The 16,794-nt window shown below is 38.0% G+C and overlaps 1 protein-coding gene across 1 annotated transcript in view; it reads left to right on the top strand.

Moving 5' to 3' along the window:
* Window positions 1-257: 257 nt before the first annotated feature.
* Window positions 258-16,794, top strand: part of LOC137233651 (protein odr-4 homolog) — a 314,386-nt gene continuing 297,849 nt past the window's right edge. The window contains exon 1 of the mRNA XM_067756859.1: window positions 258-438. Coding sequence (XP_067612960.1) covers window positions 346-438 — 93 coding nt within the window. The 5' untranslated portion in view covers window positions 258-345. The remainder of the gene's footprint in view (window positions 439-16,794) is intronic.

The following is a 16,794-nucleotide window of genomic DNA, read 5'->3' as shown; positions in this document are numbered from 1 at the left end:
TACGATACGGTTACGACCTTAGCGGCACCAATAATCGATTGCATTGATTCTCATAAGGTTGGTTGAATCAGCTGTTATAAGGTTACCGATACGGTTACCGATAAAGCACCAATGTCTCCAGCTTAATGTTCGGCCAAAAGTTGGTATGGTGTATGACCAAAGCTGCGAACAAGATTGCGGAATGTTCGCGGATATGTTCCTGTCGTGTATTTGGCGCTTTAATAAAAAAATATCGATTAAATCAATTAATAATCGAGTCGAAATCCACCTCTACTGCCAGCTCAAAATTTTAATTTACCGACTGCAATTTTTGTATATATTTCAATATTTAATAAAGTATACGGAATGCCAACCACGATTTCGATAAGCAAAATAGATGTGGCATATCTAGAGAAATGTGCTGACCACGGCCTCACATATGGCATTATTATTTGCCAGGTAATGACCTGCAATTTTCTTCGTAATTCTATACGACAGCATGAGGCTCTTTCTACATGCCCAAAAATATCGTGAGGGGTATCAGAAAACGCGGTAATTGTGCAGTTTAGGGGCCCCACCCTAAAATTGGGCCTTTTTTTTTTTAGTGAGGTATCAAAAGACGCGTATTCACGTCTAGATCAAGAATCCGGGGTAATAGTCTAGTTGAGGGGTCGACTGCTAATACGCTACCAAAAATATCAAGTGAGGTGGCGGCCTTTGGCCGCGCTTATAAAAAATACCCCGGGGCTACGCCATGCCAAGTCCGGGTGTGTGGTATAACCGTGGCTACCGCCACGGTGAGGCACAATTTTTTTTAGTGGGTACAACAACAACAACCACATGGAAATCGCCAACTTCAACTGCAAATATCTCCGGACAGAGATAAAATTTTTCTTTTCCGCCTTCGGATTATTATTCTCGAGAATAATACGCGTATTTTGACACCTCACTCGATATTTTTTGGTAGCGTATTAGCAGTCGACCCCTCAACTAGACTATTACCGTATGAAATTCCAGGTTCTTATAGTGTTGGCAAAGACAATCTCGTAGATGCTATGAAATTAAAGTTAGGGACAATTAAATCACTGGTACGCTCAGACTTCGTGAAAACAAGTTTGTCAAACAGGTAAGAGGGAGACTTACAAGACATAAGACAAAACAGAAAAATACAGCTTCTGGCTTTACCGTACTGGAAAATATGACATCCGAAAAGTTTATTTTTCCAGCTGGAGATGTGATCATATCTCTTAAGACCATACACATTCTGAGTAATATGATTGAATAAAACATCAATTTTGTGGGCAGATTGTGAGTCCAACTTATTATAGACTAATTCAGAGTATGAATTTATTGGTAGAAGTGGTTGAATTGCGAGTCTCCACCTAATGACTAAACGTGTAAAAGCACCAGTCAGCCTCAGACTTCTTAAGGAGGCATACACTTTACATACAACTGAATTTGTGTGATCAGCACAGGACAAGTTAGAATTAATCACGAAGCCAAGATTAGTAATTTTACTAACAACCTGCAAAGGCATCCTGTTCAAGTACAGCAGGGGCAAGGTAACACCTTGCTACCCCTTTTTCGCTATAGGCAGGACAAAAGATTTATTGGGATTCAGGCGCAGACTATTGCTTTCAGCCCAGTTCGCATCGACACCAGATCAGTGTTATACTTTTGAGCAAGGGTATCAATATTATCAAAGGAATCTGATAAATACAGCTGAATAACATCAGCATAGGCATGAAGAATTACATAGTTGAAATACGAAAATATGTCGGTAATAAACAGGCTAAAGATGAGAGGGCCAAGTATTGAGCCTTGTGGAACAGCAGAAGTAAGAACTTCTAGTCCAGAGACATCAGTACTGGTCATTACTCCTTGACACCTACCAGTAAAGTAACTTCGCGTAAGCCTGACTGAATTTTCACTAAATCCAAAGTACCTACCTAGCTTTGAACAGAGTAATAAATGATCAACAGAATCAAAGGCTTTTGTAAAGTCAAGTAGACAAAGCAGGGTCAGCTGATTTTTATCAAAGGGCACGCGAATATCATCCAAGATTTTAACATTACAGTGAAGCAACTTCGCCCAGCCCTGAAACCAGATTGGTAAGGGGAAACCAAGCCATTACTATGGATATGTACGTTTTTTTGATCATACAGAAGGCACAAGATGCTAATTGGACGGAAATCACTGGGGCTACACGCAGTTTTTGTTTTTCGCTACTGGTCGCACAGACTCAATTTTCCACAGGGATGGAAAGCAAGACGTTGTGATGGCGTGATAGTGTGGGTTAAGGTACCAACAATAAAAGGTAGTACAATCTTAATAAATTTGATCGGTATACCATCCTCACCAGTAGAATTAGATTTAATTTTGAGAACTGATCTAATCACATCACGCTCGGATACAGAGATAAACTCGAACGGTGAGCCAACATAAACAGACGAATTACATGAAATGGGTGGGGCTTGGCTGGCAGAAGAACAACCTTTAATAAAGGCATTGTTTAGTAAATCTGCGTTCAGCTTACAGTAGGAGACATCACGGAAATATACCCGCAAGCTTTTCGGGTTTCGCCAAAGAATATTTGAGGGGAGAGAGGGATCCAGCCGAGCCGAATAGAACGAGCGCTTCTCGCTTTTGATGACTGATGTAGCATTATTTCTAGCGCAGCGAAATAGTTCCCAGGTTTGCGGCGTTGGATTCCTCTTCCACTGAGATGGCAACTTATTCCTTGTTTTAAGGGCTACCAGAACTCTTCTGTTGAACCACTATTAGGACGGAGACCTGGGTTTACATACACGAATAGGAACATGAAAATGAAACACATTTAGTAAATTGGTGCTAAGAAAGTTCAGCTTGTCATCAACGGACGAGAAACACCAACAATCGGACCAATTTATTCATGAAAGATGTACAAATAGCGATTCATCGTTAAGGGCTCTATAATCTCTAAACTTATTTGGAACCATGCGGATAGAGTCAACAAAAATATTAAGAGCGCAAAAAATTAGGTCATGGTCAGAAATAAAAGAAAACTGGTCAAACTTTAAAACTATAGGCAGATCAGACACTAAAAAATAGTCAAGTAAGCTGGAAACGGAGATATTATCAAATCTAGTCGGTACAGACTTGTTAACAACAGAAAGGCCAGCACAAGCAACGATTCACGAGAAAACAGATTCACATTGAAATCCGCACACATTACAATATTGGTATACTCCACAATATACAAAGACAGTACGTCAAAAAAAGGCTTCAGACATATATGCTTGTTGGGGTTATACAAACACGAGATAAGGGTTTTGTAGGAGCCACTAGGCATTTCAACCATAAGGTATTCTGTTGGTTGACCATATCACTGAAATATTAATTTTGCACTAAGATTTTTCCTATAATACATGGCTACTCCTCCTCCTTTTTTCCGACCCTATCATTACGAATGAGTTTATAATTAGGAATGTTGTAGTGAAAATCACTTACATCACTTAGAAACCATGTTTCAGAGACATTAAATTCCATCAGCAAGTGCAGACTGAAATTTATATCGGACATCATCAATTTTCAACATATTTAAACTCCGTGCATTAAAATGAGCAATATTGTAACCTTTCTGCCGTTTCCATATTACGTTTAGCATCGCTAAGCTGTTCTCACCAACATTCAAACCATTATCGTTAACAGACTTAAAAACAATACGCTAACAAGGGCAAACAAACAAAAGCACACAGACCAGGAGATATAGCAAAAATACATCAGGCAGACCATCTTAACAAGATCAATAGGGACAATAACTAAGTAAACAAAACAACAAAGAGACATACAGGGTTAAGGCTAGCGAAACACCTCCAAATCTTCATCTCGCAGGATATTTGCTGGCTGTTTGGCTTTATTTTATTTATCGAAATATCAAAACCTAGGAAAATTAAACAGGGGGTACCATAGGGTGGTATCCTATCTCCGCTTCCGTTTAATTTCTATATATCAAAACTCCCCCACCAGAAGGACTTACAATTATTTCACATGCCGATGACTGCACGATTATGGATACAGGACCTGGCCCTTCAATTGATGAATTAGTTTCTAAAATAAACACCTCGCGCGACAAAATCCACGGCCACTCTGTTTACGACGTGGAAGGAACAGATGTTGCAAATATTGGACGTTCGCGTCGATGGTGTCACACTACTGACTGTCTGTCACCCATAGATCTTACAGGTAACGTTCGATAATACCATAACCTTCAAGGCTCATGCCACCGAAATTGTATCTAAAGTACAAAGTCGCAACAAAATCTTCAAGTGCTTGACGGCAGCACCTGGGGAAAAGATAAAGAAACGTTGCTAACCACGTACAAAGCAATTGGCCGGCCGCTCATGAGCTACGCGTCAGTTTGGTCTCCTGGTCTTAAAAAATACATACTGGAAAAGGCTCCAGGCCTGTCCACCGGATATCTCCTTATGACCCTACCTTCATTGTGAGGCCAAAGAGCTCAATATTAAAGAGCACAACAAATGATGAACAGGCAGTTTTTGCTAAATTGTCACACACCAAGACATCCTAGCAAACAACTGCTTAATCTTGCACCGCCTCCACGGGGATTAAGGATACATCTCCATAAGCACTTTGACGAGATTCCGCACTTGCCAACACAGCCGTTTGATCCAGACAAGCATAAGCAGGCCTTAAGGCAAATCCACACAGAATAGGTAAACGCGTTTGCCAGGACGCGCCCGGTGAACCTCGCTACTAATGTACAATATCCCGCCCTTGCAGAAGAAGAAAGCACACTACCAAGGGAGACACGAGTCACCCTGGCTCAACTTCGTTCTGGCTACTGTAACAGGTTAAACTTTTACTTGTCCAGAATCAACCCCGACATACGTAATGTATGACCAGCATGTGACACCAACCATCTTTTCAATGGAATGTGGAACCTACTCCTCTAACACCAATCTTCTTATGGTCCGCCCCTGTTGAAACTGTCAGTTTCCTTACACTCCCGTTAGAGGATTTCGATGACAATTTGTGAGTGGTCGTGCCCCTTGAATGGTGGCGAAGCACTTAACACAACGACAACAACTTAAATTTTTAGGTAGTTTTGTCAATAAAATTAGAAGCGGCTACTAAAATCAAATAACGATAAAATTCTAAGGGTTTACGACCACCCATCTGAGAATCACACAAAATTTTGTCAAGTTTCGAACTATCGCTAAGTTAATGCCGCTCTATTAAGATTTTTTTTAAGTTTCGTAAATTTTTATTCATGGGAGGATTTTGTATAAAATCCAAAATATGTGCAATAACTTCTTGTAGGAGTGCGTTATAATGTATTCATATTTAGTGTTCTCTTGTTGGATTATTTTAGTTGTTAGTTGTGTTCCGAAATGATAAACCATGCTTCTGGACAACTGGTCCAAAATTGTAGAAGTTTTCTCGATGTTGCTAAAATTTCGTTTTGAGGAAGATTTTCATATGGATTTGGAATTTGTTTTTGGAAAATGTGGATTCATGCACATATTAACAGAAATCCAAAAAAATGTTTAACCAAAAAAAAAAAAAAAAAAAACTTCCCATTATTAACGGACAGACGGATATAAAGTATATTCGGAAAGCACCAACCTAACCGCAGAAGTAACGAAAACGCTTCTCTTCTCTCCTCCTACCCAACCATTGAGAGGTAACTTGCAGCAAGCAAAAACAAAAATCACGAAACCCAACCATATCCGCACGATGGCTTCAAATCATCTCACAATCCTTTTAAACAAAAATTTAGCACCAATACATTTTAAAATATTACAATTCAATTACATATTTATTCAACTTTCTTTATATGTACGCAGGCATGACGAGAGGTATGGGGGAATGGGGGGATTCCCCCTGGACCCGGGGTTTCTGAGGGGGCCCGCGATTTAGAGGTATGTACTAAGACATTTTTTTAATTCAGGAGAGTCTTTAGTTGTTCCATGTGCAATTTTTAAGCCGAATTTCAAAAGCAACGAATATCTGCATTTCGTTTTAATATGTAAAACTTTTTGAAAAGTCCTTTTCGTTAAAATTTAAGAATAAATATTTCATTTGGCAGCTGGCTCAAAACGCTGTTTATAAATTTGTGCAAAAAACGTGAGGGAAACTATATTAGATCAACGCAAGAAAGCCAAATAGTTTGCTATTATCGTTGATGCTACGCCTGATGCTAGTCACGTTGAACAGGCTACGTTCGTTTTGCGCTACCCCCATTTCAATTCGAAAGCAACAAATTGTAAAATTCAAGAACGGGTTTTGGCTTTCGTGGATTGTAACTAGAGCTTACGATTTCTTCTCGAACACAAGCGAGATTTTCGAGACCCGAGAAATCGAGAACTCAACTTCTCGCGAAATTCTAATGTCTCGAAGTACTCGTAAATCTCGCGAGTTTCTCGAAACGGCGTCCACCTATGGAACTAAGGATAACTCCCTTTTAAAATACTCATTAACACCTTTAATTTGATACCCATATCGTACAAACGCATTCTAGAGTCAACCCTGATCCACCTTTATGGCTATATCCCTAAATGGCGTCCACCTATAGAACTATTGCCCACTCCCTAATAAAATACTCTTTAATGCCTTTCATTTGATACACATGTCATACAAACACATTCCAGGGTTTCCCTCGGTTCATTTTCCTACATGGTTATTTTCCCTTATGTTGTCACCATAGCTCTCAACTGAGTATGTAATGTTCGGTTACACCCGAACTTAACCTTCCTTACTTGTTTTTTATTTATTTTTTTCAACTTTGAACATTTTATGTATTTTTATTTGCTCTTGCATAAGAATGCAAGTCAAAAAAAAAATAAAAAATCATTAAAATAACGAATCGAGAAAACAAAAACAAAAGAAAAAAAATATGTATGCTCAAATACCTAGTTGAGAAAAATAAAATAAAAAGTTTTTTAATTAAAGTTTAGTTCTCTCCAACATAAAGTAAAACAAACTAAGTATATTGAGATGAATAAATGAAAATTTAAACCTATACAAAAACAAGTAAGGAAGGCTAAGTTCGGGTGTAACCGATCATTACATACTCAGTTGAGAGCTATGGAGACAAAATAAGGAAAATCTCCATGTAGGAAAATGAACCTAGAGTAACCCTGGAATGTGGTTGTATGACATGTGTATCAAATGGAAGGCATTAAGGAGTATTTTAAGAGAGAGTAGGCCATAGTTCTATGGATGGACGCCATTTAGGGATGTCGCCATAAAGGTGGACCAGGGCTGACTCTAGAATTTGTTTGTACGATATGGGTATCAAATGAAAGGTGTTACTGAGCATTTTAAGAGGGAGTGGGCCTTAGGTCTATCGATGGACGCCATTTCGAGATATCGCCATTAAGGTGGACCAGGGGTGACTCTAGAATGTGTTTGTACGATATGGGTATCAAATGAAAGCTGTTAATGAGTATTTTGAAAAGGACTGATCCTTAGTTCCATAGGTGGACGCCGTTTCGAGATATCGCCATAAAGGTGGACCAGGGGTGTATCTAGAATGTGTTTGTACGTTATGGGAATCAAATGAAAGGTGTTACTGAGCATTTTAAGAGGGAGTTAGGTCTATAGGTGGACGCCTTTTCGAGATATCGCCATTAGGGTGGGCCAGGGGTGACTCTAGAATGTTTGTACAATATGGGTATCAAACGAAAAGTGTTGCTGAGCATTTTAAGAGGGAGTGGGCATTAGGTCTATAGGTGGATGCCTTTTCGAAATGTCGCCATTAGGGTGGGCCAGGGGTGACTCTAGAATGTTTGTACGATATGGGTATCAAACGAAAGGTGTTACTGAGCTTTTTAAGAGGGAGTGGGCATTAGGTCTATAGGTGGACGCCTTTTCGAGATATGGCATTAGGGTGGGCCAGGGGTGACTCTAGAATGTGTTTGTACGATATGGGTATCAAATGAAAGGTGGTAATGAGTATTTTAACCCTATTTCGACCGACGTGTCACCGGGGTGACTATTTAATATTCTCCCCTCAAAAAAACATATTTTTAATAAATTTTTTTAACCCATTTTCCGTAACATCCTAAATTAATGCATTTTAAGCAGAAAAAATACAAAATAAAGTTTTATAATTTTAGGCATAGACAAATGTAACGGTTTGAAAACTTGTATTCTTTTTTTGGCCGACGTAGTCACCCATGTGACCATGAGAAGATATGTACATATGAAAATATTATTGGTATATCGTTTATGAGAACAGAGTTTTATAAAAAATAGCAACTTTATTTGCTGCACTGAACACATTTGACAATGGATTGAATGTGCTCCTGGCACACTGGCTTTTTACAAACTAAGCAAACTTTCCGGGAGTTCCGTTGTCTTTTATTCACTTGTTGACAAACATGACACTTGCCTTTGATTTTCATCCGACCTGTTTTGTCAGGTTGCCCAATTTGCGATTCCGATGCAAAGGGCAGAGATAAACGTGTATTCAGAACATCCTCCATAGCGGTACGTACGTGATAATGCTGCAGGATTCGGGGGTTTGATGCTCACCGATTGACAGCGTCAGTGACCAATTCACGAGAAAATTCTTTTAGATAAGTTCGACGGCTGATACTAACACGACTCGTTACATAATTATCCCTATAAATAATGTGTCCACCTAGTGCCATTACATCCAACATATTGAAAAACTTAGATTCACCCAGAGGCGCAGATTTGTCAAACTGCAGCTCTCTAGGAATAAAGCGCTTGTTTTTACGGACAGTGCCAACTAAGCGGAGCTTGATGTTCTTTAGCTCATAGGCAAGGTGCAATGAAGTGAAGAAGTTGTCCGTGGTAACATTTCGTCCACTATTTTTCCATGGTTGCACCAACTCAAGCACAATTTTTTCACCTAAATTAGAAGCTGTTGCCTGCCCAGGTTGCCGCCCTAAATACAATATACCATGCAAGGGATAGCTGGTTTCTGCATCACACGCCCAAAATATTTTTATGCCGTATTTTGCTGGTTTTGAGGGGATATATTGACCGAACGCCACTCAGCCATGAAATGGATAAAGTTGCTCATCAATTGTTATATTACTGTGGGGTTGATAATGCTTCCGCATGTTTTCGTTTATAAGCATCCAAATTTCCGATATTGGAGCTGCTTTATCAGCTTCCTTTCGAGCCTCACGTGTTCTATTATCATCAAAACGAATAGTGCGAAGAATAGCTTTGAATCTATTTCTGCTCATCGTATCACGGTAGAGTGAAAATGAATAAGAAGCCCATTACTCATCAATCGTCTCCATGCTGGACTTATGGACACCAAAAGCTAATAAAATTCCATAAAATGCATCCACTTCAATACTGTCAGTTTTTTCCCATACTTTTAGGGGCGACTCTTAATGTTTCTCGTTCCATATTTGGGCCAGCTGCTCGCCGTTTCTGTTTGTGTTTCGCACAATTATATCCTTCATAGCGTCGGAAAACAACAAATTAAACGCATCCAAGCGACTCATAGCTCCTTGGCAAGCAGGCCCACCTAAACATAATCAAAAGCAAATTAATAATTTTTTGCACATAAAATTCTACTTCATTGGCTGACCTCTTTGTCTAAGTATATTGTGGCCACGAGTTTGACCTGTTGGTGATGGATTCTGAGACCAATTAGTTCCATCAGGCGCTTCATACACTAATTGCGACCCAATAATATTAACCGTAGTACCTTCTATTTCTTCCCCGCTTTCTGGCTCGCCCACTTCGTCAATCACATCCCCTGTCTCAGCATCCGATGCAGTTTCGCCACCTGGTAGCCATTCATCACCTTCACCATCGTTGCCATCGCCAAATTCAACATCATCATCATCATCAAGAAGCAGCGTTTCAATATCCGCATCACCTAAAATATAGATATTTACTTTCGATTAAGGATGCGCTGTAGTCGGTTGGAAACCGCTCTTTCTGCGTCAATTTCAATTCCACTTTCCGGATTTTCACCTTTACTGGTTGAACTGGTTGCATCTTCGAATCTTAAACGCTTAGAACTGCTCATTTTCAATAAATAAGGAACTGGATTAAATTTTTCTCAAACTGGATTCAATCTTTCACAACTGCACTAAACAAGAACTATGAATATAATCAGCTGAATGTTGTTGAATATAATCAGCTGTTAATGTTGCCAGATGCCCATTTTCATTTAACACCAGTTTTTTCTGAAGTTTGTTCTCTGCATTTAAGCTGAATTTTCATTTTATTAAAAGTCACCGGGGTGACTGCGTCGGCCAAAATGAGTTGTAAAAATCGTCGGCCGAATTAGGGTTAAAAGGGAGTAATCCTTAGTTCTATAGGTGGACGCCTTTTCGAGATATCGCCATAAAGGTGGACCAAGGGTGACTCTAGAATGTTTGTACGATATGGGTATCAAACGAAAGGTGTTACTGAGCATTTTAAGAGGGAGTGGGCATTAGGTCTATAGGTGGACGCCTTTTCGAGATATCGCCATTAGGGTGGGCCAGGGTGACTCTAGAATGTGGTTGTACGATATGGGTATCAAATGAAAGGTGGTAATGAGTATTTTAAAAGGGAGTAATCCTTAGTTCTATAGGTGGACGCCTTTTCGAGATATCGCCATAAAGGTGGACCAAGGGTGACTCTAGAATGTTTGTACGATATGGGTATCAAACGAAAGGTGTTACTGAGCATTTTAAGAGGGAGTGGGCATTAGGTCTATAGGTGGACGCCTTTTCGAGAAAGCGCCATTAGGGTGGGCCAGGGGTGACTCTGGAATATTTGTACGATATGGGTATCAAACGAAAGGTGTTACTGAGCATTTTAAGAGGGAGTGGGCATTAGGTCTATAGGTGGACGCCTTTTCGAGATATCGCCATTAGGGTTGGCCAGTGGTGACTATAGAATGTTTGTACGATATGGGTATCAAACGAAAGGTGTTACTGAGCATTTTAAGAGGGAGTGGACATTAGGTCTATAGGTGGACGCCTTTTCGAGATATCGCTATTAGGGTGGGCCAGGGGTGACTCTAGAATGTTTGTACGATATGGGTATCAAACGAAAGGTGTTACTGAGCATTTTAAGAGGGAGTGGGCATTAGGTCTATAGGTGGACGCCTTTTCGAGATATCGCATTAGGGTGGGCCAGGGGTGACTCTAGAATGTGTTTGTACGATATGGATATCAAATTAAAGGTATTAATGAGGGTTTTAAAAGCGAGTGGGTCTTAGATGTATATGTGCAGGCGTTCTCGCGATATCGACCAAAATGTGGACCAGGTGATCCAGAAAATCATCTGTCGGGTACTGCTAATTTATTTATATATGCAATACCACTAACAGTATTCCTGCCAAGATTCCAAGGGCTGTTGATTTCGCCTTGTAGAACTTTTTCATTTTCTTCTACTTACTATGGTAGGTGTTACACCCATTTTACAAAGTTTTTTCCAAAGTTATATTTTGCGTCAACAAACCAATCCAGTTACCATGTTTCATCCCTTTTTTCGTATTTGGTATAGAATTATGGCATTTTTTTCATTTTTCGTAATTTTCGATATCGATAAAGTGGGCGTGGTTATGGTCGGATTTCGGCCATTTTTTATACCAAGATAAAGTGAGTTCAGATAAGTACGTGGGCTAAGTTTAGTAAAGATATATCGGTTTTTGCTCAAGTTATTGTGTTAACGGCCGAGCGGAAGGACAGACGGTGGACTGTGTGTAAAAACTGGGAGTGGCTTCCACCGACTTCGCCCATTTTCACAGAGAACAGTTAACGTCATAGAATCTATGCTCCTACCAAATTTGAGAAGGATTGGTAAATTTTTGTTCGACTTATGGCATTAAAAGTATTCTAGACAAACCAAATGAAAATGGGCGGAGCCACGCCCATTTTGAAATTTTCTTTTATTTTTGTATTTTGTTGCATCATATCATTACTGGAGTTGAATTTTGACTTAATTTACTTATATACAGTAAAGATATTAAATTTTTTGTTAAAATTTGAATTAAAAAAATTTTTTTTTAAAAAGTGGGCGTGGTCCTTCGCCGATTTTGCTAATTTTTATTAAGCGTACATATAGTAATAGGAGTAACGTTCCTGCAAAATTTCATCATGATATCTTCAACGACTGCCAAATTATAGCTTGCAAAAGTTTTAAATTACCTTCTTTTAAAAGTGGGCGGTGCCACGCCCATTGTCCAAAATTTTACTAATTTTCTATTCTTCGTCATAAGTTCAACTCATCTACCAAGTTTCGTCGCTTTATCTGTCTTTTGTAATGAATTATCGCAATTTTTCGGTTTTTCGAAATTTTCGATATCGAAAAAGTGGGCGTGGTTATAGTCCGATATCGTTCATTTTAAATAGCGATCTGAGATGAGTGCTCAGGAACCTACATACCAAATTTCATCAAGATACCTCAAAATTTACTCAAGTTATCGTGTTAACGGACAGACGGACGGACGGACATGGCTAAATCAAATTTTTTTACGATGCTGATGATTTTGATATATGGAAGTCTATATCTATCTCGATTCCTTTATACCTGTACAACCAACCGTTATCCAATCAAAGTTAATATACTCTGTGAGCTCTGCTCAACTGAGTATAACAAGTAAAGGTTTCTTAAGTTTATATTATAAATTACTTTTCTACATAACACGTGTCACCTCCCGTTTAAAAAAAAATGTATCCCCATTTCCTCTTACAATAAAACTTGATAAGTGAAATATCATTGATTCGAAACTATTTTTTGCTAAGTTATAGCTTATTATTCTAGTCTACGACCCTTTTAAACTTTTATATCTAAGTTGCCGTGGTCTTTAACCGATCCCGTCCATTTTTACTAGAAATATTTTCTGCTTTAAGGAAAATATGTGTACACAATTTTATTACGATCCGTTAACGAGTTATGGCTACCGAAAGATAGAAAATTGCTTAGTCATAAAAGGGGCGGTGCCATGCCCATTTTAGTAGTTTGAAGTTTTTCCTATTTATTGTTATAAATCCACTTGGGAAATGAAATACCATAGATATAAAGCTCTTTTCTGTAAAGATATAAATTATTTTATTCGTCCACGACCCTTTTAAAAATGTTTTATATAAAAGTGGGCGTGGTCTTTAACCGATCTCGTTCATTTTTTCTAGAAATATTTCCTGCTATAAGGAAAATATGTGTACACAATTTTATTTTGATCCGTTAATTTTTCTTCGTGTTATGGCTCCCGAAATATAGAAAATTGCTTAGTCATAAAAGGGGCGGTGCCACACCATTTTTTTTTAATTTGAAGTTTTTCCTATTTATTATTTAAATCCACTTGGGAAATGAAATACCATTGATATAAAGCTATTTTTTTGCAAAGATAAAGCTTATTTTATTCGTCTACGACCCTTTTAAAAATCTTGTATATAAAAGTGGGCATGGCCTTTAACCGATCTCGTCCATTTTTTCTAGAAATATTTCATGCTATAGGGAAAATTTATGTACACAATTTTATTACGATCCGTTAATTTTTCTTCGAGTTATGGCTCCCGAAACAGAAAATTGCTTAGTCACAAAAGGGGCGGAGCCACGCCCATTTTTTAAAATTTGAATTTTTTCCTATTTGGGAAATGAAATACCATTGATATAAAGCTCTTTTTTGCAAAGATATATCTTATTTTATTCGTCCACGACCCTTTTAAAAATCTTTTATAGAAAAGTGGGCGTGGTCCTTAACCGATTTCGTTAATTTTTCTTCAAAGCATTCCTTATAGTAAATTTTGTTACGATAGGTTTAAACATTTTTGATTTATGATTAATAATATTTGTAAAATTGATTTTATCAGAAGTGGGTGGTGCCACGCCCATTTTAAATTTTTTTTTTACATTTTTATCAAGAGTCTCAATATCAGTCCACATGTCAAATTTCAACATTCTAGGGGTATTATTTACTAAATAATCAGGTTTTTTGTGTTTTCCAAAATGTTATACATATTTATAAAAAGTGGGCATGGTTATCATCCGATATTGCTCATTTTCAATACCAATCTATTCTGGGTCCAGATAAGATCGTGTACCAAATTTGGTGAAGATATCTCAATATTTACTCAAGTTATCGTGTAAACGGACGGACGGACATGGCTCAATCAAATTTTTTTCGACACTGATAATTTTGATATATGGAAGTCTATATCTATCTCGATTCCTTTATACCTGTACAACCAACCGCTATCCAATCAAAGTTAATATACTCTGTGTGCAAAGCACGCTGAGTATAAAAATGATGTAAAACAAATTTTAGGCATACAATTTTTATCTTTCTAATTTCATGTAAGCCTCAAAGGTTAAAAACCATGAGATAGGTTTATTGTCATTTTCTGGTTGTAACAAGCATTTACGCATATATATATATATATATGATTAATAAGAGAAAACGCGCAAAATTCTAATAAGAATTCAAAGAAAAAGTGAAAACTTGTGAGAGAAGAGAGTTTACCTTTTCTTTTAGCTAGCAACGGAACTCAACGGGCGCCAGCTGACAACGTTGGAGATCATGGCAAGTGTTCTTTATGTGAGGGAAGTAAAGTAACGAAATTTAAGTTTTTTTGTCCATAAATAAGAGCATTTACTCTTCTTAGCGGCCATAATGGTTTTTTGATTTTTAAAAAAATTTTAAAATAACTCTCTTAAACTTTGTGGAAATGCCAAACCAAAGAAAACACAAATAAAATTGTTGGTATGACATTTTTCACTTTTTTAATGGCAAAAAAAGTAAAATGCTTATGAAATAAGTGAAAAAATATTTCGAAATGTTTTGAAATCGGTTTTTATGTATATGGCAAAAAAATGAGTTACCAATATAATGGATGCCTCAACACGTCCTATTTTTGCAGAGGGACAAAATAAAAGGCCTTACTTCTTAACCTCTTCTAATTAAGAAGCGAATGTTGGAGACCACCCTTATTTATTTTTCAATCATTCTTCTTCACTTGGTTGATACGTCTTTAACCCTTAAATATGCTGAAACTTCACTTTATGAGAGATCAGCAGTCTCAGGTGTCCTCGCTACTGCGAAAAAAAATGATCTTAGAGGTATTATTTGGTTTGATTTGGTCCTTTTCCTCGCGGTTGGAAGATACATTTTTTAATTGGCGCTTAACCATTTAGGAGATGCTGGTCGTTGCGTAACAAGTCACTCAAACTAACCCTGTTCCGCGATAAGTGACGCCAACATGGGGCACAAAGAGAGATCAAAGTCTTCCCCCACCTGCTTCTCCGAACCCAGTGGAGATCTTCCCATAACTTGCCCACGCAGCAAAAACGATGTAGCTCTTCGCAGCTTAGCTAAACATCATCGTCCAGTTGGAGTATGATAGTTCGTGGAGGCTGAATTGACCGGCTGAACGGTCAAAGTCTGCCGCCGTGGTGTAGAGCTAGTGTGTTGGCCTATCCATCAAAACTATTGCAGAAAATTTATATAAATGGTATTGATTGTCCCTCGGCATTACCTTAGCACCAAAAGTTCGTCCGCCTTAGCAGATAAATTTTTGGGTCGGCACAAAACATTAAATACATGTGAGCCAGTTCGTAGAAAAACGAATACACGATACGTAGCCTTCGAATTGGGTGGAAAGCTAGACCTTAATCTCCGCAGGTATATATCACACCAAATTGTTATTATTAGTAGATATGTATCTCTTCCGTACACCTTGGCGGTAAGTCGGGTTTTTCTTCTCGTCGCGCAGACGTAGATAAATTTCTAAACAATTCGTTGAGTAAAATTCCTCAGAAGAGAATCGTGGTCTGATGCTTCTTTTTGCGGAGAACCACAATTCAATTCTTGAATTGAAAATTCTGGAATACGCTTGACCGTTGAGATTTCTTTCCCACCAAAAAAACGTTATTTCCACCAATAAAAAAAACGGTTTTGGATAAAATATCGTAATATTAATGTTAGAACGCAAAAATATATGGTAATTCTATACGAATGCATGCCACTGGTAATACGCGTCCAAAAATACCGAGAGAGGTGTCAAAGGACTCGTACTGACCTCGACAACAATAATCAAAAGGCAGAAAATAAAAATTTTACATCGTTCAAAAGTTATTGACGAAAAACCGAAAAATTACCCCGGAGTTTTCCGAAACCGAGAGTGGGATCCATAGTATTTTTCCGCAGACCACCTTTTTGCATTGGCGGCCTTTAGCTGCGCTTATAAAACTTACCTTGGGTGGGTCAAACACCGGTTTGGAGACCAAAACTATATCAGCGCAAAACACGTTCACAATTTTTTTGTGGGTACCAGAAAATCATCAAAATTACAATAACCACATGAAAATTTTCAATATTCCTTTTATAAATATTTCTTGACAGACCCAAAATTGTTTACCTCCGCTTTCGGATTCGCTGTCCTGGATCCAAAACGCGTCTTTTGATACCCCTCTTGATATTTTTGGACGTGTATTAAGAGTGTCATGCTGTCGTACAGAATTACCAAATATATTACAGTTTGTTATATTTTTGTTTTGAAAACAAAACCAAAATAAAAGAATAAAAATGTGAGAGCAGTGAGAATTTTAAAATTTTTTTAAACGTCATTTCGGCTCTCACCGGTTTTACCTTGTAATATTTATACCATGAATAAGAGAGTGCTCGCGATACTCTCCTTCTATTTTATAACTATCGGCATATTTATAATCATTTGTCGTTGCCACTACTAAGGTTTTTCCTCTTTGAGGTCCTTTTTTGTTCTTCGATTCCAATTAGAATTACTATACATTATAATATATTGATTAGTTCTCTTTCTCAATAAAATTGTAAATTAGGAATGAATGCATATCACGATGCGTATG

The sequence above is a fragment of the Eurosta solidaginis genome, chromosome 5 (assembly GCF_040869045.1).
Source record: "Eurosta solidaginis isolate ZX-2024a chromosome 5, ASM4086904v1, whole genome shotgun sequence".
Taxonomy (NCBI): domain Eukaryota; kingdom Metazoa; phylum Arthropoda; class Insecta; order Diptera; family Tephritidae; genus Eurosta; species Eurosta solidaginis.
This window is presented reverse-complemented; position numbering and strand designations above follow the sequence as displayed.